The 23,958-nt window shown below is 42.8% G+C and overlaps 1 protein-coding gene across 1 annotated transcript in view; it reads right to left on the reverse strand.

Moving 5' to 3' along the window:
• The window catches only part of Heatr5b (HEAT repeat containing 5B), an 81,050-nt gene that overhangs the window by 16,702 nt on the left and 40,390 nt on the right, over window positions 1-23,958 (reverse strand). The window contains exons 22-28 of the mRNA XM_076558748.1: window positions 19,401-19,545; window positions 18,522-18,761; window positions 17,854-18,105; window positions 13,247-13,428; window positions 10,135-10,203; window positions 6,355-6,534; window positions 377-614 (exon numbers count right to left, since the gene is read on the reverse strand). Of these exons, the coding sequence (XP_076414863.1) occupies window positions 377-614; window positions 6,355-6,534; window positions 10,135-10,203; window positions 13,247-13,428; window positions 17,854-18,105; window positions 18,522-18,761; window positions 19,401-19,545 (1,306 nt within the window). The remainder of the gene's footprint in view (window positions 1-376; window positions 615-6,354; window positions 6,535-10,134; window positions 10,204-13,246; window positions 13,429-17,853; window positions 18,106-18,521; window positions 18,762-19,400; window positions 19,546-23,958) is intronic.

The raw sequence follows: 23,958 nt of genomic DNA on the forward strand, positions 1-23,958 counted from the left end.
AACGTTTTTGCTTCAGCTAACACGCTCCCTGGTCATAGCCTGAATTCACAGAATCAGTATAAAGGACAGGCTCTAAATTAAACAATGCCACGCTGAAGTCCACAGATTTGAAGATGTTATTTCGTTACTGTTGGTACTAGCCTCTGCCAAGTCCGTTTTGTTTAATGTCAGTTTGAACTCCATAAAAGCAGACTAGTGCAGCGGGCGGTGGTGGCGCATGCCTTTAATCCCAGCACTCGGGAGTCAGAGCCAGGTGGATCTCTGTGAGTTCGAGGCCAGCCTGGTCTCCAAACCGAGTTCCAGGAAAGGCACAAAGCTACACAGAGAAACCCTGTCTCAAAAAACCAAAAAGCAGACTAGTGCATGTGCTACTTACCATCCGGGGGCAGCTGACTAGAAAACTCAGCTGGTAAAGTCAACAGCGCGTAGTCCCTCAGCGCGGCCAGCCACAGGCGGCTGAGTGTGGGCAGCTCAGGCTGCACCAGGGTTATCAAACTATCTGGCGGCAGTTCATCCATGGTACCATAGTCGTCATCATCATCATCAGGGTTTTTAATTGCTCTCTTTGGTTTGGACTCTGCTTCCTTTTTAATATTCATAGCAACCACATATACCTAATAAGACATTCATGAGTTGAAAATGAGGTATCAGATAAAAATTGAATATTTTAAATTGTTATAATGATGCAGTTGAATGATCAAGGGGAACTGGGTGTGGATATTAGAAGGTATATAACTTTATGAATTCTTGATAACCACTAACGAGCAACTCTAGCTCCTGCTTCAGAACATTTCTCTGGTTTCTGGCCATTCCTCTCGCACCATGTCCCTTAAGTAGGCTTCTCTGAGTTATTCTGGCATCCTTGTTCCACTTTACAAAGCCTCCTTTTTCCCAGCACCGAGTATAACTTCCTGTCTACTGCCTCTTTCCCAGGCTTACTAGGCATAATGAAACAGCCTTCAAAGAAACAGACTGAGAGAAGGGAGGTGGCCAGAGAAAGGATATCCATAAATATCCCCCTAATCTGCCTCCTACACAGGCCTTAAGTGAGGCTCGGCAATGTCACAATTACAACAGATAGCCAATCTAAGAATATAATGTACCTGTCATATGTATTATCTGTGTCCTTTGTAGTTTGTGGACTTTTTAAAGACATGTAATGTCAACTCTCCTAAAGCATGTTCACTTCACTATTGAGTTTATTTTTGTACTTACGTTTAGGCTCTGGGGAACTGATAATACAGTGCTGGAGAACGGGAAAGGGAAGAAAACAAGCAAGAGAAACATCTGCACTGCACAAAAGTCTTGAGAACCTTTCGTTCTACAGCACTGCTCCTGTGTGCCTGCTGCGGAAGCTCCTGTGCCTGCCTCTTGAGAGGTGGGGATCACCTTACACTCATTCACACAGTGAGAGGACAGCTGGAGCACAGACAGACAGACAGCCTTACACTCATTCACACAGCGAGAGGACAGCTGGAGCACAGACAGACAGACAGTCATTAACAAAATTCTAGAGTAGACCGATGGCAGCTTGGGTTAGAAACACCACATTCATTCTTCCCAGAGGTGCTGTGTTTTGTTTTGTGTTTCAGATGGGGGGTGTCTAACTGTTACCCTGGATGGCCTGTAACTCACTATGTAGACCAGGCTGGCCTCAAGCTCACAGAGACCAACCTGCTTCTGCCTCCTGTGTATTGGGAGGAATCACACACCCACCTTTCCCAATCATTTTAAGATTGCCCGACACCTCAATTTTGATATTATACTGACATTCTAGGAAAGTGTCCAATAAACACTATAAATATAACCAGCAATTCATTTCAATCCTTAATTGACAGAGGCTGGAGAGATGGCTCAGCCATTAAGAGCACTGACTGCTCTTCCAGAGGACCCGGGTTCAATTCCCAGCAACCACATGGCAGCTCACAACTGTCTGTAACTCCAAGATCTGACACCCTCACATAGACATACATGCAGGTAATACACCAATAAAAATAAAGTAAAAATAAATAAATAATCCTTAATTGGCACCTTGCTTTTGTTATTGTGCTAGGAATTAAGGCAACAAAGACAAAAATACCTACTTTTTCTTTCTATGACCTTAGAAATACAATGATGAGGGAGTGATAAAATGCTGATTTTTTTTTACAGAAAAAAATTTTTGTTTTGTTTTTTGGGACAGGGTTTCTCTGTGTAGTTTTGGTGCCTATCCTGGATCTCACTCTGTAGACCAGGCTGGCCTCGAACTCACAGAGATCTGCCTGCCTCTGCCTCCTGAGTGCTGGGATTAAAGGCATGCTCCACCACCACCTGGCCTTTTAAAGAATTTTTAAAGTTTGTTTTCAGGCTGGGTGAATGCCTGTACTCTTGGGAAGCTGAGGGAAAATCTGGGTAACACCCGTTTTGGTAACATAGCAAGACACTGTCTGAAACCGCAAACAACAGTAAACCATAAAGAAGGAATGAAAAATCAGAAGTCCCACACTGCACATGCAGCACCTTCCTACCATTTCCCCCAGCCCTGGTGCTGAGTGCACACCTGACTTCTGAAGTGAATGCGCAAACCTCAGGAAGCACCAGTGAGGGCGCATCTAACCACAGAGCACAGCAAAGGCGGGGCGGGAGCACCAGTGAGGGCGCATCTAACCACAGAGCACAGCAAAGGCGGGGCGGGAGCACCAGTGAGGGCGGATCTAACCACAGAGCACAGCAAAGGCAGGGCGGGAGCACCAGTGAGGGCGGATCTAACCACAGAGCACAGCAAAGACAGGGGGAGCACCAGTGAGGGCGGATCTAACCACAGAGCACAGCAAAGGCAGGGTGGGAGCACCAGTGAGGGCGGATCTAACCACAGAGCACAGCAAAGGCAGGGCGGGAGCACCAGTGAGGGCGCATCTAACCACAGAGCACAGCAAAGGCAAGACGGGAGCACCAGTGAGGGCGGATCTAACCACAGAGCACAGCAAAGGCAGGGCGGGAGCACCAGTGAAGGCGCATCTAACCACAGAGCACAGCAAAGGCAGGGCGGGAGCACCAGTGAGGGCGGATCATGACCACAGAGCACAGCAAAGGCAGGGCGGGAGCACCAGTGAGGGCGGATCATGACCACAGAGCACAGCAAAGGCAGGGCGGGAGCACCATGAGGGCGGATCTAACCAGAGAGCACAGCAAAGGCAGGGCGGAGTAGTGAAGGACAAACGTTCTCTCTCACAGGTCAACAAGGACAGAGGGACTGTAGGCAGGAGGAACAGCAAGGACAAGAACAGGAAAGCAGGGGAAGGAGGGAACTGCATGGCTCTTGCCTGAGCACAGGAGGCAAGGCAGAGATACCTGGAGCTTTTGCTTGGTAGGCATCGAGGAAGGGGAGAATCATTGCTGCAGGAGTTTTTATGTCAGATATACACACTTTTCTACGACTTTCATTCTAATAAGTTGTTATAAGAGGTTGGGGAAGTAAAAAATTGCATGTGGTAGCACACACTTATAATCCCAGTACCCAGGGGGCTGAAGCTGGAAAATCATACAAGTTTGAGGCCAGCCTGGTCTATATAAAGAGTGAGTTCCAGGCTAGCCAGGGATACATAGTGAGATACTACCTCAAAACAAACAAACAAACAAACAAAAAGTTAGAACACACAAGTCTAAAAATGCCTCATAATCCTAATTCCCATTATCATGTTCTGTCTTTGTAAGCTGTAATTTTGCTGTACGGAGACCTTTCCATTTAATTTGATCAGTTAAAATGCAGTTTCCTCAGTCTTCATAACCATATCCTAATGACTTCACTGCCCAGACTATACAATATGTCCACTAATTTCCCCACAGCTGGAGAAATTTCATGTGTTCTTCTGACTGTTTGGCGTAGGCAATCACAGAACACAGACAACAGCAAAGGACGTGTACCTCACAGTGTCACCAAGAACGCTCTAAGTAAACACATCTATGAGCTTATTTCTTTTCTTTGTCAGAGCAAAGGACCGTGGGAAGAGGAATTCCGGGGTCGGTGATAACAAACGTTCTCTGGCTCTCAGGAGAAGTGTGGCGGGCTTGGCTGTGGTGGCTGTACACTTGGAGAGCACAAGCTATAGGGCCGAGAAAGACAGGCTCGGAAGTGCTGAGTGATTTCAATGAGGGCTGATCGTGGCCTTGGTGAAAGTGGTCTCAATGGAGAGAAGAACTATAGAAGCGAAGATACTGGAATTCTTTCACGAAACTTCAGGGGGTGAGGAGAGAGGGGAGCAGGAAGACGGGAGAATACAGGCAAAGACACAGAGCATGAGGAAGAGGGGAGGGTCCGGAAGGGGGATAGCTGATGGCCTGGAGCTCTGAAGTCCCTTCACGCAGATGCTGACTTACCGGTATCTACTCTTGTCCTCCAAGTTCCCATTTAAAACCCTTTCTCCAGGGACCCAGCTCTGGGCCTGCGGTCCAGCTTCCGTACCCTGCACTGCTTCAGAGCTCCCAGTTTCTATGGTAGCACTCCTCACTTTCGGTTTCCTTCCTTGTTTTGAGTTTACTGGCTAAATACAGTACATCTGTCTGTTCTTTACTATCCTGCCCTGGAGCTGACATTCCATAACATGTTGTTGGACAAATCAGAGTGGAGATAAAAGAACTATTAGTCCTGGATTCAAGCAAAATTTTAATAATTTAAAAACTAATCATGGCATATAATGTTGACTGTGGGTAGAAGAGTAAGTATCGCGCACAGTTCTCTGCACCGATACCTAGTTTAATTCACACTATCATCGTTGACAGCCATTTCCTAACTTCAGTGTGAGAAAACAAGGGGAGCCGGAGAGATGGCTCCATGGTCAAGAGCTCTTGCTCCTTGTGCAGAGCAGCAGGCGTGCACATGGTGCACATGCATGCATGAGACACTGATACACATGAAACACTAAAAGTAAAAGGAGTATCTCAATGTGAAAAAATGAGCTTTTTGAAAGATTCACTCATTCGTGTATTTTATGTATATGAGTGCTCTGTCTTCATGCACACCAGAAGAAGGAATCGGATCCCGTTACAGATGGCTGTGAGCCACCATGTGGTTGCTGGGAATTGAACTCAGGACCTCCGGATTTGCATTAATTTCAAAGAGACTTAAATGTTATAAGTAAAGGCAATCATTTTACTAAATTAAGCAAAAAGCATTATCTTGCTAAAATACCATCAGAGTAAGAAGCCCAGGATCCCAAGGATACTTTCGCACACACTCTGAGGCAGCCCTGCTGTTCAGGGGCCACGCGCTGCGGTACCTCAGACACAGGGAGGACAGGCTGAGGGGCTGCAGAGCCGCTCACAAGCTGACAGCGCCTGCTGCTCTTGCACAGGACCCGAGTTTGATCCCCAGCACCACCTGGTGCCTCACAACCACCCACCACTCCAGTTTGAGAGGATCCCTTTTCTGGCCTCTGCAAGTAAGTAGTAGGCACGCACATGGTACATATACATACATGTAGGCAAAACACACATACACATAAAATTAAAAAAATAAATAAATACAACTTTAAAATGGACTGAGCTGGTGGAGAGAGGAATCAGTTTCTACAAATACTGGAGGGCAGGTGATGATAATTCAAAAGCAACTGGAAAATCTAGAAATTTAAGAGAATTTAAAATAATATAATTTTCTAAAGAAGTGCCCACATATACATGTGGCATACACACACACACACACACACACACACACATACACACACACACGGCAGCTATGGAAATGAAACAGGTTTAAAAACAACTATTAAAAAATAAAGTAAGGGCTGGAGAGATAGCTCAGAGGTTAAGAGCACTGGTTGCTCTACCAGAGGACCTGAGTTCAATTCCCACAACCACATGGTGGCTCATAACCATCTATAATAGGATATTATGCCCTCTTCTGGCCTGCAGGTACACATGCAGAGCACTCATACATAAAATAAAAATAAATAAATAAAAAAAAACCTAAATAAAACTTCTGCAACCTAGTTATCAAGGTAGCAAGTCTCTTAAAATTAATTAAATAAAAGAATCTTAGCATAAAAACATTTTTATTATTTATATTTTTGTGCTTTCCATGGTTAATTTCCCTATATTAATAGCCCTTCTTAAGACAAAGGACTTTGTTTTGTATTTTTCAGACAGGGTCTCACTTTGTAGCTTCAATTGGCTTAGAACTTGCTATGAAGCCCAAGAGTGGCCCTGACACGGCAGTCTCCTGCCTCAGCCACGCTAGTGAGAGCCACTATCCGAAGTAAGACAACACTTCACAGAAGACTCATCAACAGAGTTTGAAAAGGCTTCCTATGCCGAGGCCCAGAAGATTCTCCAATGAGCATCAGGGATGGAGGATGGTGAGATGAGAGGGGCCATGTTTACCTCTGCCCATGCCTTGAGGACGGCCAGCTTCTCCATGGTGGTGGCACTCTCTCGGTACAGTTGGCTGGAAGATCCCTTTCCAGCCTGGACTTTGTCCAGAGAGGACACGAGCAGGTTGTGTACCCGACGGAGATCATTGAGGTCGCTGACCACACCACTGCCGATCCACGTGCTGCACACCTGGCCAGGGGATGTGTAAGGTTACTATGCATGGAGAGCAAGTGTGCGCACAGGAGAGGGAAATGGGTTCCAGCATATCCCCGCACACTCTGACCTCTGCAGACAATAAAGTAGCACTAAGTTTCCACTGTCTGTCTGTCTGAGACAGGGTTTTGCCATGCGCTACAGGCTGGCCTTGAACTCATCTCCCAAGTGCCGGAATTAAAAGTTTGTACCACCATGCCTGGATTCTATGTATCTACTATTTAACAAATGAGAATAAGTGGTTTTCCACCCAAAGTTGTTCAGTCTTGAAAATTTCTTCAACAAAATATCTGTTTGCCATCAGCAAACTATCAAAGTAGCTACTGTGAAAGACTTTTTTAAAAAGGGAAAAAGAAAACCATAGAGTTTTATGACTGCAGTTTACGCTGGATGATGCTTAGAAGTCAGGACAGTTTGTGTGTAAAGTCACAGGGATGTTCAATGGGGAAGAAGTGAAGATCAGGAAAGCTGGGGTCAGACACACAAAGTTTAAATATCCTAGGTACTAAAATCAGAGGATGGCCACGAGTTTCCAAGGGTCTTTGGCATTAGATTTAGGCTTTAGGAGAACCATACACAAGATAATAGACAGCACGTCAGTTACCTGCATTAAAGTACTGCATGAGACAGACACGACATGGATGGAACCGGGAATACAAGGAGGTGGTCAGGAGAAATGTGAAGACAAAAACTACAGGGTGTGGACACTGTTTTTTTAGGGCACAAGACTGTGGGGTGCAGAAAGAGCGAGGAGCCAAAACCTGTTCAATTTTGTCAATGCTCCTGACGTGGAAGAATAGAAGGACTGTGACTCCATTGTTAGGAGTGCCAATATGAAAACTAGGAAAGTTCTGTGGAGAGACGTCAGCATGATGTGGATTCCAAACATTTTCACATGTGAACTCTAAGTACCACTAAGAGACTTGTGGACAGACATTCAGCAGACAGTTGGAAACTCTGCTCTAGGTTCCAGGAGCAAGTAGAGGGGAACTATGTAAGACTAGAAACTTCTACACAAGGGCAATAACTAAAGTAGGAGTATGAGGCAGATTTGTCTAGGAAAAGAATGTCTTTTTGTTTGTTTGTTTGTTTGTTTGTTCGAGTAGCCCTGGCTGTCCTGGAACTCGTTCTGTAGACCAGATTGCTTGCACTCACAGAGATCCACATGTTTCTGATTCCCGCGTGCTAGGATTAAAGGTGTGCACCACCACCACCACCTGGCTTGGGGAAAAATACCTTAAAAGCCTACATCCAGACAACAGGGGAAGCTGGTATACTTAAAAGGCAGGTGGAACAACTTAAGTGAGTTAAACCCAGGAAAACAAAGGAAAACCACCAGAGGACAGCCGCCAGAGCCAAGAGAAGGATGTCATCCAGGAAGAGGCCTAGACAGGGCCAGCTTTGGCAACTCTCATGAAGGTGTAGGAACCTCGTCAGGGAGGGAACACATGTGGGAAGGATTGGGACTGCACCACACGGTGGACACATGGAAATTTCCAATAGGGAATTCATTAGGTACCGCTCTCAGAGACAAATCAATACTAAAACCTCAAAGGCTTCGGATGCAAATCAGTGTAATGAACTCGGGTTTTGCTGCCAAATAGATCATAAAAACACTCTGGGTTTCTGGAGTATTTGGCTTTCAAATCCTGGTTAATGGACTTGTGTTCCTTTAATTTTATTCACTTAAAATCTTATTTTCAGCTGGGCAGTGGCAGTGTGTTTTTAATCCTAGCACTCGGGAGGCAGAGGCAAGAGGGTCTCTGTGAGTTTGAGGCCAGCCTGGTCTACAGAGTGAGTGCCAGAACTGCCAGGACTACACAGTAAAACTCTGTCTCAAAAAACCAAAACCGGCCGGGCAGTGGTGGCGCACGCCTTTAATCCCAGCACTTGGGAGGCGGAACCAGGCGGATATCTGTGAGTTCGAGGCCAGCCTGGTCTACAGAGTGAGTTCTAGGAAAAGGCGCAAAGCTACACAGAGAAACCCTGTCTCGAAAAACCAAAAACCAAAACCAAAAAAACCAAAACCAAACAAACAAAAAATAATTTTTTAAAAACTGAAAACTGAACTTAATAAAAATAAAAACACTTAAAAACAGATTGTTATTAAGAACATACTTCTGACAAAATAAGTTGTCAACCAAAATAATTCTGCAAACAGAAAGTTTAAAGTTATATGCAATGTAATGCAAGGGTTAAAAGGACAAAAGGAGTTGATTCCTAAAGAAACTAAACATACTGGATAGATACAATATTTTTGTGCAATTTAGTTGAAATGTCACTAAAAGTCAGGCAAATCTGTGAATACCAGAAAGTAACCCCTTTGACAAGCCTCTGTCTCCAAAAATATTGACATTACAATTCATAACAACAATTTATTACAGTTATGAAGTAGCAGCGCAAATAACTTTATGGCTGGGGGTCACCACAGCATGAAAAACTGTACTAAAGGGTCACAGCGTTAGGAAGGTTGCGAACCACTGCTCTAGGGGCTGGAGAGATGCTCAGTGGTTCAGAGTTCTTGCTGCTCTTGCAGAGGGCCAGAGTCTGGTTCCCAGCACCCATGTCAGGAAGCTCAGCACGGTCCATAACTACACCTCCAGGAGATCTGATAACCTCCTTTAGCATCTGTGGGCACCCATGCGTGTGCGAGCATACACACACACAGATACACACACAGAAATCAAAAACATAAATGGGTTTTTAAAAAGATTTTATACCTTGAAATTACAAGTAGTGCTTTATGGGTTTGCTTAGAAAGGAAGATGGTGTAGTGATGGTTCAACCAAACCATATTCAGAGAAAAGACCTTGGCCCCACACCAGGCAACTGAGCGTACATTTGTACCCAGGCTCAAGTGAAATAGTTGAGGGTACACTGCTCATGACTCAGCCCTATTTTAACTATTTAGCGGGCTCATGGAGACATCTAGATGTACCACACACCAGGCTTTCTCCTGTCTGTCTCAGGATTACCTGATTTAAAGCTTCTTAAGGTGAAGTTATTCTCACCAACAAACCAGAACCTTCTAAGCAATTCCTTCTTTTCTATACAGTAAAAGAATGTGCAACTCACCACCCCACCAGTTTATACCTAGCTGTTACTACAGGTTTTGGTATCTTACGTTTATTTTAGCTCCCCTTATGATGTTCATAGGTCCATTCACTTGGAGATAACATAGGAAAGTATCCAGAGCCAAACCCTGAGCTATGATGGAAAAGGGATGTGATTGACACTTACTATCTTATATTTCTATAGAACACACAAGCATAGAAGGTGGGGGCGGGGAGACGGCTCAGCTGGTCAAGCCGCCCACTGTCAAGATGATGACGATGATCTCAGTGTGACTCCACACAGCGGAGGAGACCAGTTGTCCTGGCCGCCACGTGAGCGCTGCGCCCCATACACATCAAATAAGTACATGAGTGAATGGATAATTTTATTGAAAATTTATAAAAAAGGAATGAACGCTATTGTAGTTTCAAGATAAAGAACAGTTTGATTTTCTCTTTAAGTGAAATCTAAGACCTTTAGAAATTTTTAGACGGCAGCCATGGAAGCCCGCTTTCCTCTTACCTGGCAAGCTTTAGCTATTATATCTGAGGGTGTGTCTTGTGAAAAGGCTGGTCTTAGGGCAGCTCCCACCTAGGAAAATGAGCAAACCATTGATTTTAGAGACACGTAGTAAACTTGGTGTCACTGGAGATTAAAACAGTGAACACACATCTTAATTCTTTCCTTTCTTCCTTCCTTCCTTCCTTCCTTCCTTCCTTCCTTCCTTCCTTCCTTCCTTCCTTCCTTCCTTCCTCCCTCCCTCCCTCCCTCCCTCCCTTCCTTCCTTCCTTATCACCTCCTCCTAACACTTTCAATGTTACAGTAAGATTAACTACAATTACATTTTTCTTTGCTTCTCAGGAAGTTATCAATACCAAATCTATATGAAAAGTCTGCCCAAAGGACAATCTTGTTTCTTTTGCTTTCATTTTGGTTTAATAGTAAATGGGATTTTTTTTTACTTTATTTTTTTTCTTTTTTCTTTATTAAGAAATTTTCTACTCACTCCACATACTATCCACAGATCCTCCCTCCTCCCACCCCCCTCAGCCCTCTTTCCCATGCCACCCCGCATCCCCACATCCCCCAAATCAAGGTCTCCCATGGGGAGTCAGCAGAGCCCAGCACACTGAGCCTAGGCAGGTCCAAGCCCCTTCCCACTGCACCAAGGCTGCGCAAGGTGTCACACCACAGGCACCGGATCCAGAAGCCTGCATAAATGGGATTTTCTGACAGAGTCACGTGTTATCAAAGATAACCAGACTGTTACATTCTTTGTGTTTCCTCCTCAACTCCATATATATTTTCTAAACATATTTCTAACAGCATTTATGTATCTCTTGAGTAAAGCTCAAGTAACAGGATCAATTTCTTTAAAGAACTGAGGAATTATAAAAATTCAGCAGTACTAAGTATCTCAAAGACCATTTCACCTCACAAAAAGATGCTTTAAAAGTCTGCTCAAAACTATTAGCTTTTAGGGGACCAGCTCAGTGGGTAAAAGTACCTGCCTGCCAAGCAAGCTAGACAATCTAAGTTGATCACTGGGAACTACGGGGAAAGGAGAGAACTGATGCTGGAAGACTGTCCTCTGACCCCGACTCATGCATTTGCATGTGTGTGTGCACATACACACACACAGACACACACAGACACACACACACACTCATTCTCACCATATACACAATAAGAAGTAATAATACATTGTTAATTAGCTTCTCTATTATTATATTAAGAAGTAAAAGAATATAAGCTTTGGTTTTAAGGAAGCCAACATCAGCCATGGATTCTTGGACAGATGATGAGATGTAGTGTGTGAGCTGAATAAAGACATTACATGTAATCTGTTCCTAGGTTGAGATTTCTACCGACTGTCACTAAGTTGTCTACACAGATGTCTGGAGACAGTCAAAAGTTCCTTTCTATGACTAAAGGCGTACAGCAACTAACCACAGCATGTGAACCGGCCCTGAAAGAGAATAAAAACTATAAAAGAGTTAATTGGGCCGGGCGGTGGTGGCGCACACCTTTAATCCCAGCACTCGGGAGGCAGAGGCAGGCGGATCTCTGTGAGTTCGAGGCCAGCCTGGGCTACCAAGTGAGTTCCAGGAAAGGCGCAAAGCTACACAGAGAAACCCTGTCTCGAAAAACCAAAAAAAAAAAAAAAAAAAAGAGTTAATTGGGTCCACTGACAAAATGATGATGACAGACTTAGCAAAAGCAAAGAGTCAATATTGAATTTCCAGTGATTAATAACTGTTCTGTGGTTACAGAAGACAATGCTCTCATCTTTTAAAAATATAGTCCAAATGGCTCGAGGGTGACAATATCTGACTAAAATAATTGACTTCAAAATGATTTAGAAAAAGCTTATTACATATGTATGTCTGTGGGAAGAGAAAGACACGGGAGGGAGAAGAGAGGAAGAGATAGCCAACTTTCAAACAAATGGGTCAAAATTAGCCACAGACAGACACGGGAAAGGATACAACACGGTTTTGGGATATTTCCCTGAATATTTGAAATTATTTCTAAATAAAACGATTTTAGGGGCTGGAGAGATGGCTCAGTAGTTAAGAGCACTCCCACACAGATCCTCATTCTAGTAAGCAACAATATGCAGCCACTTGGATTAAAGCTATACCTTCCTCACCTGTATTTAAATGATTTATGTGTTACTCACAAACATAATTTTGGTTTTCCTTTTTCTTTTCTTTTTTTTTTTTTTCAGAGCTGAGGACCGAACCCAGGTCCTTGTACTTGCTAGGCAAGTGCTCTACCACTGAGCTAAATCCCCAACCCACAAGTATAATTGGGTACATTTGAACATAGCTTTATTTACTTATTTACTTAGGTTTTTTGAGACAGGATTTCTCTGTGTAGCCATGGTTGTCCTGGAACTCACTCTGTAGACCAGACTCAAACTCACAGAGATCCTCCTGCCTCTGCCTCGAGAGTGCTTGGATTAAAGGTGTGTGCTACCACCAGGCTTGAACAAAGCTTTTAGACAAGATATTGTGTATCTGAGACCAAGTTTTAGAATAATTTCATTTAAAAAAAGACTTTCGTTTTGCTTGCTAATATAACTTCCCCTAACTTTCACACAGCCTTTCCTCCATTACTAGGGGGAAAGTTTATGGTGTGGCTGAAAGCTTAGAGGACAAATCTCAGGAAGAACAAGTTTATCTGTTTGGGGTGTAGCAAAAACAATCTCTTGGAACTCTGCTTCTTAGGCAATCCCTTTGGCAGCTACCATCAGGAGTCATTCTCACTCAGCTTACAAGAAAAAGTTGCTTCTATTTCTAAAACTGCTCATCAAGCTTCAGCGCGCACACGCACGCACATAGCAAATCTGCAACACTTCTGTGAATGCTCCCTTTATCTTTTAAACGGCATGGCATGGCCACACAGCTAAGCACAAGACTGGGAAGGCAGGCTGGAATTTCTATTCTAGTTTATCATTACTGTGCTATCACAACTTAAAAATAGTTACCGCAGTTTGAGCCTTCTCCAGTTGTAGGTTGGTTGAACTATGAAACAGATTCTAATAGTTTCAGCTCCATATGAAGAGACTGTAATCCCTTCTCGAGTGACCCTCACAAACTCCACTCTGTGAATAAGCAGCAAAACTCACGTTAGCTTGATATTGCTCCAGGATCACATGACCTGGAAATTCTGGCTCAGGCACAGATGCAAACTTCTTGATAATGTCTTCAAGTGCCTGTAGCCCAGCCATTCGCAGCTGGTTGCTATGGTCAGTTGCAGCCATGAATGCCATGCGAATCAGGTCAGAGAGATGCAGGACTAAGAGGTCATCTGCAAAGGAAAACAGAATGCAGGCAGGGAAGTTCATCCAAACTAGTGTAATACCATAAAAACAGGAAACAAAATACACCTGATAAAGCACTTATGATCCACATAACTCATGATGTCTAAAAAAATAAAACTCCCAGTCGGGCGGTGGTGGCGCACGCCTTTAATCCCAGCACTCAGGAGGCAGAGCCAGGCAGATCTCTGTGAGTTCGAGGCCAGCCTGGGCTACAGAGTGAGTTCCAGGAAAGGTGCAAAGCTACACAGAGAAACCCTGTCTCCAAAAACAAAAAAAAAAAAAAGAAATAAAAAATAAAAAATAAAATTCCCATCAAGTATCCTCAAACAGCAGTAGACATTTAATAACATGTTAACACAGTCAACTACAGGATCCATTGACAGTTGAAGCAAGATACTCGAGGACCATGGCTCTCCCAAATGGACTTGTACTTCTTTCACAGCAGAGGCTGGCAGAACTGTTCTGGAAAGGGTCAGATCCTGACTATTTTTGGCTTTGCAGGCCATATTATCTCTAAGGCAATTACTCAGCTCTGCTGCCCCACCACGAAAGAGGCCAGATAGTACTTACAGAATACAATAGACAATGCTACAGAAAGAGCGTGCTGAACTCCAGTAAACTATTTATGAAAAGTAGCTGTGGGCTGCATTTTGATCACAGGCCATAGCCTGCCAATCCCTATTGCAGAAAACCACAGTGTGTAGTCAGGAAATTTGGTCTACAAAATTATTTTTTAAAAGACTTTTTATGAGAACAGAGTGGGAAGGGAGTCTTGATCTTTTAGCACTAGGGCAAAGGTAACCCTACATCTTGCTTAAAAGCAAGTCTCAGAGGAATTCAAATAACACAATAATTTTACTACGTCCCAGGACAAAGTTCAGCACAATTGAAAGAAACAGAGAAATCCAGCACTAACTGCACAGCATTTCCACTGCCCAGCATCTGATGGCAAGGATCAAGAATGTAAAGATGGTCTGACAGAATGATTGAATGCTTTTGTACAAAAATCAGAGCCTTAAAAACAAGGATTTGGTGAGATTGTAAAATGGTGTGCCACTTTGGCAAAACAGTTTGGTGGTTGGTCAAAATGCAAAACATTGTTACTCTGTTACTCAACAATTCTACCCTTAGGAATATATCCTCAAACTACTGAAAATGTGCACCTATGAAACATGTACATGAAGGTTTACAGCAGTGTGTTGCTAATAGTAAAAAAGTTAAAACAACTCAAATAGCTATCAAATACTGGAGAGAAATAAAATGTGGCTTATTCATACAATAGAATATTATTAAGACATAAAAATGAACGAGAAACTGACAGATTAAATGACTTTGGTGAACCTTCATAATTTCATTTGTAGATCTTTCCATTTCTAATTTATAAATACATTTGGGGTTATAAATTATAAATGTACTGCCTCCTGTCAACATTATATACTTCTATTTGATGATTTCTGTGTCAAACATTATATGGAAATGTTTCCAAGTATTTTCTGTATTAACTGTGAATGAATAAAACAAAATAAATTGCCTGTGATGGAAAAAAAAAAAAAAAAGAATGTAAAGATGTGCCGGGTGGTGGTGGCACACGGATCTCTGTGAGTTCGAGGCCAGCCTGGGCTACAGAGCGAGATCCAGAATAGGCACTAAAACTACACAGAGAAACTCTGTCTCAACCAAAAACAAACAAACAAAACAAAACAAAAACAAAAAGTAAAGACGTAGAGAAACACAGCTCCTAACAGAGATAAAGACTCAACAACCAGAAACTGGTTCCCATCGGAAAGACAGAATAGAATTAGCAGCAAAGGTGTTACAGCAGCTCTGTACACTGCCTCTGCCAACAGGAAAAGGAGCATGAGCGGGGAGGAATGCGGGCCTGCGGGCATCAGATGGAACAAAGAAGATGCTGGTGAGACTGGGACAGGCTAGGCACTGAAGGTCCATGAACTTAAAATCCACAGCGACAGATACTACCTGAAGAAACCATCACCTCAAGTGCGCTACAGTACGCAGGATGGAGGCGGTCTTTTTGAAGTATTGGCAATTCAGTGGCTCAACCCGACCCCAAAGAGTGATTTAAATCGGGTTTTGTTGTTACTATTGAAAAGGTAACAAGACACGTTTCTTCAAGTTCCTATTTCAAAAAGCAACGTTAATATTTCAAGTTTGAAGAGTAAATGTTGGGCGGAGGGCACTGAAAGTGGAGACAGAAGAGAACTGGGCTAGACTCTCCAAAGTGTCCTCATCTAGAGAAGGTTAAAACCAGCTTTGTGAGGCACAGCAAGCTGCTGCCAGAGTTTGGAAGGAGATGTCCCAAGCAGAAGCATCTGAATAAAATAGCTCTACTCTAATATGCCTACAAAACCATAAGGAGGAAGACAATAATTTCCCTGTACTCTGTCACCGAATTCACAGTCTATCAAACTCCAAGTTAATCAACTGTCCCTGAAATGAAGGCTGCCTTCCCACTACTCCTGAGCCCCTCTATCTTTTTCTAAAACGTAAGATGGATATGTGAAGGGTGGAGATGGGAAGAGGGGCTGGGGAGAAACTGCAGCGTGGAAGGAGAATCGTGGGCTGGGGGGGTTTACTGTGGTCTGGGAGCGGTCATTCCTCTAACTAAGTCCCGCACACAGGAAGACCAGGAGATGAGGATGCTATCGAGCCAGAGTTCACTCGTGTTTCATAGTAGAATCTAATTAGAGATGCAATCCTGAGTTACACCTCTATCAGAACACATCCTACTTACCTCTCTATCATCTGAACTAGTGCTTTTTTTCTAAGGTATGACTATGGTTTTGATTCTTTATATTCCTAATGTATAGTAACCAGGACTCAGTTAATATGTGCCAACTAATGACTGAATAGAGATGCCAATCTAAGCTGGGTCCTAGGAGACCATCTTACCACCCAGCCACAGCTGCCAAGTACCCACTGAGCAAAGAGCACAAGCAGAGTACATGGGGGATCACCCCACACAGTATCACACTGGGAGCAGATTACAAACAAGAAGAGCATTCTCCTCTTAGATTAAAAAGTAATGTGTACAATACCCATGGAGACCCAGAAAAGGGCATCTCATTCTCTGGCACTAGAGTTAAGAGTCACCCAATGGTGCTGAGAATCGAACCTGGGTCCTCTGCAAGAACAGCAAGTGCTCTTAACCAGCAAGCCATTGCTCTAGCCCATGAATGACCTTAAAAAAAAAATGTTTCCAAATCCTAAATTACACCTCTATCAGGACATATCCTAACTTACCTCTCTATCATCTGGACTATCACTTTTTTCAAGGTATGATTATGATTTTGAATTCCCAATGTATAGTAACCAGGACTCAGTTAATATGTGCTAACTAATGACTGAATACAGAAGCCATATTCACTGCGAGTCCTCTGTACCCTATGTTCTGATTCATGTCTCATATACTGTGCACTGCTATCATCTTCCTGTGTCGTAAGTCTACTTATGACAGCTTATTATATACAGTATATATACAGTATTATATACAGTAACATGAAGGGCATTTATATATATATATATATACTTCTATGCTGTCAACTCATACAAATTAAAAAACCGACAATCAAACACAGGGTAGAGAACCTTAGGAGATAATTCTCTCAGCTTCTTTGCATCTCATCAACTGTAAAATGAAGATATTTATTGCTGGGGCTAATGTTCATTTTGAGAATTCTCTATAATATCTAATCCAAAGGAGATATGGTAGAAAATGCGTATAAAAAGTTTTTTTTTTTTTTTTTGGTTTTTCGAGACAGGGTTTCTCTGTGTAGTTTTGCGCCTTTCCTGGAACTCACTTTGGAGACCAGGCTGGCCTCGAACTCACAGAGATCTGCCTGCCTCTGCCTCCCGAGTGCTGGGATTAAAGGCCTGAGCCACCACCGCCCGGCATAAAAAGTTTTTTAAAAAGTCATTTTCAGTAATACTATCATTTTTCCTTTTCAAAGATGCCCAACAGTAACTTTCACATATTTCTATATGTGAAATATGAGAGTTTGAAATGTGCCATGGATTCATGAATTCTGACTGTTTCTTTGGTTGGGAGCAGCAAAGTTCATTTGACTTTGGACCCAAGAGTTCTACTATCTCTTTTACAACACAGTGCTAAACCTAGGGCTGTTCCTGAGGAAACATAAGTTGTGAGCGTTGTTATTCTAATATGGGTGAATGATTAAAATTCATATACACGGATATCTAGATGTCCATGCACTAACCTATCTATACCCATCTCCAGCTTATTTCTAAACACAAACAAGTGGTACCCAGGGATAGACACTGAGGGTCAAGGTGAGGCGACTTGGAATAAATCAATGGTGCAGCCTAAAGCGTGCTGCAGAGGGCTGAAAGCTCTCAAACCTATCGGAGAAAAGAAGACGTGGTTTTGCACTTACTCTTAGGGTTGCGCAGTTTAGCAGAACGCGCCATGGCAAGGTCGAAGTGAGCCTGGTCGGCATTCTCACACAGGTTGATGATGCGGCACAAGCAGTCTGCAGCGAACACCCGTGTGGCCCAGCGGGGAGCTACGAAGGGCTTTGATTTGTCTTCCTCCCCCAGGGTAGTGAACATGGTATCGTCATCCATCTCATCTTTCTTTTCAGATTCTTCGTCTTTTCCACTGCTTAAGAGTGTTGCCGTACTCATATCTACAACAGAAACGGAGACCACCATGACTCGTCCCGTCATGATGCTTCAGAAGACGGTCAATTCTCAATCTCTGAAAAAGAGAACTGACAAGCTTCTTCTGAATTGAAAACCAAGGAAGACATTGCATTAATTAATCTTATGTACATCTCATTTGCATATTAAATAAATTATATGCTACGTCGTACTACAGAGTAACCTGGGATTTTTAAGACATAAAAATTTGAGCTGAACTTTCAAAAAGTTTAAAATATATTTCAAAAGCATATTCGTTTATAGTATGATTTTAACCTTCAACATTTTCCAGGGATTTGTGGATGAGAGTTATCAATACCTTAAAGAGTAGGCTCATATCTATGCTTATATATCAGAACCAAGATGACTTTCATTATTTTAAGGACATCATTTAAATACGTACCACTGGAAGCTGCCAAGACATCTTTACAAAGCATTAGCCAGTGGGAAAGCTTTTCAACTGCCAGTGAAGACAGCATGTGTCCCAAGGTGTCATGAATATCAGAGCACAGTTTCCGGTCTGTCTCTCGATCTAGCATCCCAAACAGAAGCCCTTCAAGCCCCGTGTCGGTTATATTAACGCCCTGGTGCCGGCAATGGATATCACCTCGATGACTAACTCCAGGTACGAAAGGACTGACATCTGAAAAGGAATTTTCACAAGAGAGTTTGTATGAGATGTTGTAAGCTACAGGTAGCAATGGCATTAGAGACCAAGCCTCACATGTGACTCACAATAGCAAGAAAATCACCTGTAAATGCCTTTTAACTATGATCTCTGCTTACATACTGGAGGATTAAAATTTAATCTGACAACAAGGTTAAACCCTTGGTTTCTAAAACTGATTATTCTGATCTCTTAGAAATATGAAAGTTTTCAGCTGGCCATAGTGGCGCACGCCTTTAATCCCAGCACTTGGGAGGCAGAGGAGGGTAGATAGACCTCCGTGAGTTCGAGGCCATCCTGGTCTACCGAGTGAGTTTCAGGACAGCCAGGGCTGTAACACAGAGAAACTCTGTCTTAAAACAACAAAACAAAGCCAGGCGGTGGTGGCGTAAGCCTTTAATCCCAGCACTCGGGAGGCAGAGCCAGGCGGATCTTTGTGAGTTCGAGGCCAGCCTGGTCTACAAAGGGAGATCCAGGACAGCTACCAAAACTACACAGAGAAACCCTGTCTCAAAACAAAAACAAAACAACCCCCCCCCCCAAAAAAAAAAAACAAAAACAGGGAAAAAAGATGAAGGTTTGAAATAAAGAGTATCAGCCAATCAGAGAACTCACTGGCACCGCCGCTCTCATTGTCCCTGGCATTCTTCGCCAGGCTCATGGCGTATTCACACACTTCTGCAGCTTCTCTCTGTGCAAGCTGCCGGAGACAGGCCACAGCGGCTCGTCGAAGTAACAGGTGGGAGCTGCATAGGTGAACCTGTGAGCAAAACAGTTTCAGGACAGTATTTACAGCTGTCGTTCTTCAAGTTCATTTACCTGGTGAACTCATCCTTGGGAAGCCTTACTTCTGCAGAGGTTCCTTCTTGAAAGACCTTGGTTATTTAAAATACCATCAGGGGCCGGGAGATGGCTCAGCAGTTAAGAGCACTTGCTGCTCTTCTAGAAGACCTGGGTTCAATGCCCAGCACCCAGGGCAGGCAGCTTACAAACACCAGCAACCCCAGCCCCGGAGGGAACCGACACCTCTGGGCTCCCTGGGCGCCTGCACTCACCATGCGCTCACACCCACACCCAGACATACAAACACACATGATTAAAACTATTAAAATTTAAATACATAAATATAATACAAACATATAATGGCATTTTGGCAAGACAATCATATCAGTAAGACATATAGAAAAGACATCAGTACCAAAATACCTACGCTGAGATCTGTTCTCTAAAGCTCGTGTGATACACTCAAAAGGAAACTCAGAAGGGCTTTCTGCATATCTTACGTCTACACATGGTCCCACGGAGATGTCATCATTTACAAGGACACAGGAAGCCAATGCAGTGAATGGGAAGTAAGAGGACAGAGCAATAGAAAGAACTAAACGTGAAGGAGAATATTTATTAAAATAAATAAAACAAAACCTAGCAGGGCATGAACCCAACCAAAAAGAACTAAAAATGGAGGCTTGGGTACAGACTCATTCCATCTGGAATGTCCCTACAAAAATAAATATAGCGGGTCGGGCGGTGGTGGCGCATGCCTTTAATCCCAGCACTCGGGAGGCAAAGCCAGGCAGATCTCTGTGAGTTTGAGGCCAGCCTGGGCTACCAAGTGAGTTCCAGGAAAGGCGCAAAGCTACACAGAGAAACCCTGTCTCGAAAAACCAAAAAATAAATAAATAAATAAATAAATAATAAATAAATATAGTGTATCCCAATAGCCCAAGTAAAATATCAGAAATACAATTCAGTCTTGGGTGCCAGTCCAGGTTTGAATCCCATCTCTGTTAATTATACTTAAATTTGCCTATTTGTAAAACGGGAATGTAATATTCACAGGATTACAGTAAAAATAAGATGTAACCAAAAGTAAAATGCTTATAACAAAACATTCACAGTTAATTGCTTACTAAATGTTAAATACCATCATATTATCATAAATCTGTATCCATGCACTGCTTAGAGAAAAAGGAAGCATTTGAGAAATAACCCGAGGCACAAATGATGGTATCCCTGACGTTCAATTTCTCTTTTGTCTTTACATCTGTGACATTAGTGATGCAGTATACAGTGTTGTTTTCCAGTTCCAGTATCCTTCCACACTGAAAACATAATGATACCATGACCATAAATTTTAAGACCACAAAAACGGTGGCTGAAGAGATGGCTCAGTATTTAAAATTGCTGACTCTTCTTGAGAGGATCTCCATTCAGTTCCCAGCACCTGACAGCTACCAACTGTCTGTAACTCCAATTCCAGGGTATTTGAAGTCCTCTCCTGGCCTCTGTAGGCAACTGTAGCATGCAGTGCACATAAACTCATGCAAGCATGCACACACATGCACACACGCACACACATTAAAAACAATTAAAATGGATTAATGTAATTCTAGATACTATTAATTCACTATTATTTCACTATTGGGCTTTGTAGATGGTCTCTGACTTAACAGTTTGACGTAAAGCTTTTTGAATTATAATGGAAAGTGACATGCATTCAGCCCAAATCATGTTTGGAAATCTGAGTTTTTCACAGTTAAGGAATGTGTGGTAAGACCCTCTAATGACACTTGGCACTAGCCCCAAGCCTCCTCTCATAGTCAGCCATGAGGTCATCTATACAGGCAGCCAATACTGTGCACAATTCACGGTTTTGCTCAGCTATGCTGTCCAGTAGGTTAAGGGTCATACATGCACTTTCAACTTCTGATATTTTTAACTTATGAAAGATTTATCCAGACTTAATTCTTTCGTGAGCCAAGGAGCATCAGTATTTACAAATAAAAAGAAACATCAATTATGAGGAAAAGTAAAATTAAAGAAAATGATTACTGTTTGGTCAATACTGATACATTAGTGTACACATAATGTCTAGTTAAATCTGACTTTTCATTTATCAAAGCTGAAGATACAGAAACTTAGCAGCAAATGGCATTATAACATCCATGGTTTGTTTTGCCAAGATATTTTAATGCAATAAAGTCATCTTTGGCAAGGGTTCTAGAAGGAGAAAGAACTGGGAATTCATGTATTGATCTTACAATCGGGAATAATTTGATGATATGAGATTATATGGTGAAACCCACCAGAGACTGTACCATCAACTTTATACAGTTGTGTGTTGATAAGAAAGGACAGAGCTGTCCAATTCCTCCCTTGTTAACAAAAATGTCCACTATTGGGATTAATTCTCAGTGTTGCTGCTTTCCTAGTTTTCCAAGCTCCTAGATCACAAATAGTTCCACCATCTCTAGGTAGCATCTGGCTTCAGCGAGGAATAGCCAATTGTGGGTGGACTCTCTGGGCAATGACACATAGATCCCTGTTTGCTTTTCAAACTGGGTCTCACTACGAAGCTCTGGCTGGCCTGGAACACACTATATAGACCAGATGGGCCTCTATCTCATAAAGAACTGCCTGCCTCTGCCTCCTGAGTGCTGAGATTACAGGCGTGCACCACAGGCCTGGCTAGGGAACATTTACTATCACAAAGATACATTTCAAAGTGAAAATCATTCACTGACAATGTCTACAATTATTCTAGATGACACAAATGTAATGATTTCGTCTGGACAAGCGGAACTGTAGTCACATGACAGACAAAGCAGTTGTTTCCAAGAACAGGAATTGTGATAATTCAGCATGGCACTTGTGCTTTTAAAAATACATTTTGGATAGTTCTATTCTGTATTTACTACTGCTGTGATAAACGTACCTCTCAATACACTGGCTGATAAAAATCATATTCCTTTTGTTTTCAATACCACACATGGCAGTGCATAATCCGGCCACTTCTGATGCCAAGGACAGTAGAGCTGACGTGAATTACAAAAGCCTGAACTCATTCACTACTTTGAATTAATGCATATGCAGACTTTCTCAGCAAGTGTCAGAGCATCTGGTAAACGCAGACTATATGAGAGGCTTTGGGCAAGGCTTCAATAAGGCAACCTGAATGTCCCTTTTCTCATCTCTAGTCTTCTAGGCCATCTCCTTCCCCAGCTGACAATAACCTCACTGACCCAGCCTTTTGGAGGAGGTTCAGGAAAGTATTCCGACATGCCTGGTAATAAAACCCTGGATGTTCCACTAAGGAATCCAACTTGGAAACATTATCTTGGGCTAAGCATAGGAAACTCATTGTGTTCCCCATGGCTTAGTGATATGCTCCACTCAGTTCAAGAGTCAGTTTTTACTCTGCTAGATCCTTTTTAACTATGTTTGGTCAACCTCCAAAGCCTAATACAATTGAAAGAGGAAAACAATGGGGACTGGAGACCTGGTAACTCAATGGGGGCAAAACATCTGCCACTTGTGCAAGAGGACCTAAGTTTATATGCCCAGAACTTATGAAAAAGGCAGACCCAGGAGTGCCTGTATCTGTCCTCCCAAAGCTCCTACTGAGAAACTGCAGGTGGAGACAGGAGCATCCCTGAAGCCTGAAGACCACCTGGCCTGGTGTACACAAAAACCAACAAGAGACCCAGCCTTGGACAGGATGGAAGGCTGACAACCTAAGGCTGTCCTTTGGCCCTCACATGCACACTACGGTACACACATGCTCACACTCATACATACACACAAATGGTTTTGGTTTTTTGTTTTTGTTTTTTGTTTTTTGAAAATGTTTTCAAAGAAGAAAAAAAAATGTAAAGAGAAACCAGACAACCCATAAAGGTAAGTCATGGCCACAATCAGTTGCCTGTCTGAGCTGTATCCAGCAGGTGACATCATCTATGCCCTCATAGCTTTTGGCAGAATGTTCGTTTCCCATTATTTTCCTGTATTTTCAATACACACTAAGATTCTATTGTTTTCTTTCTATATACATTTTGTAAACATGTCATGAGCGTTTGGTTCTGCCCTGTGACTTGTTCAAGCTCCTTAATGGTTTGGGACTCACTGGATTCTCCCTAAAGTAAAATAGGGGCATGCTTTTTTTTTTTCTTTTAAGATTTATTTATTTATTATGTATACAGCATGTATGATTGCTGGCCAGAAGAGGGCACCAGATCTCATTACAGATGGCTATAAGCCACCATGTGGTTGCTGGGAATTGAACTCACGACCTCTGGAAGAACAGTCAGTGCTCTTAACCTCTGAGCCATCTCTCTAGCCCCAGGGACCTGCTTTATTGAGTAAAATTAACTACACCACACCAAACCGAGGATGT

Source organism: Peromyscus maniculatus, chromosome 22 (genome assembly GCF_049852395.1).
Source record: "Peromyscus maniculatus bairdii isolate BWxNUB_F1_BW_parent chromosome 22, HU_Pman_BW_mat_3.1, whole genome shotgun sequence".
Lineage (NCBI taxonomy): Eukaryota > Metazoa > Chordata > Mammalia > Rodentia > Cricetidae > Peromyscus > Peromyscus maniculatus.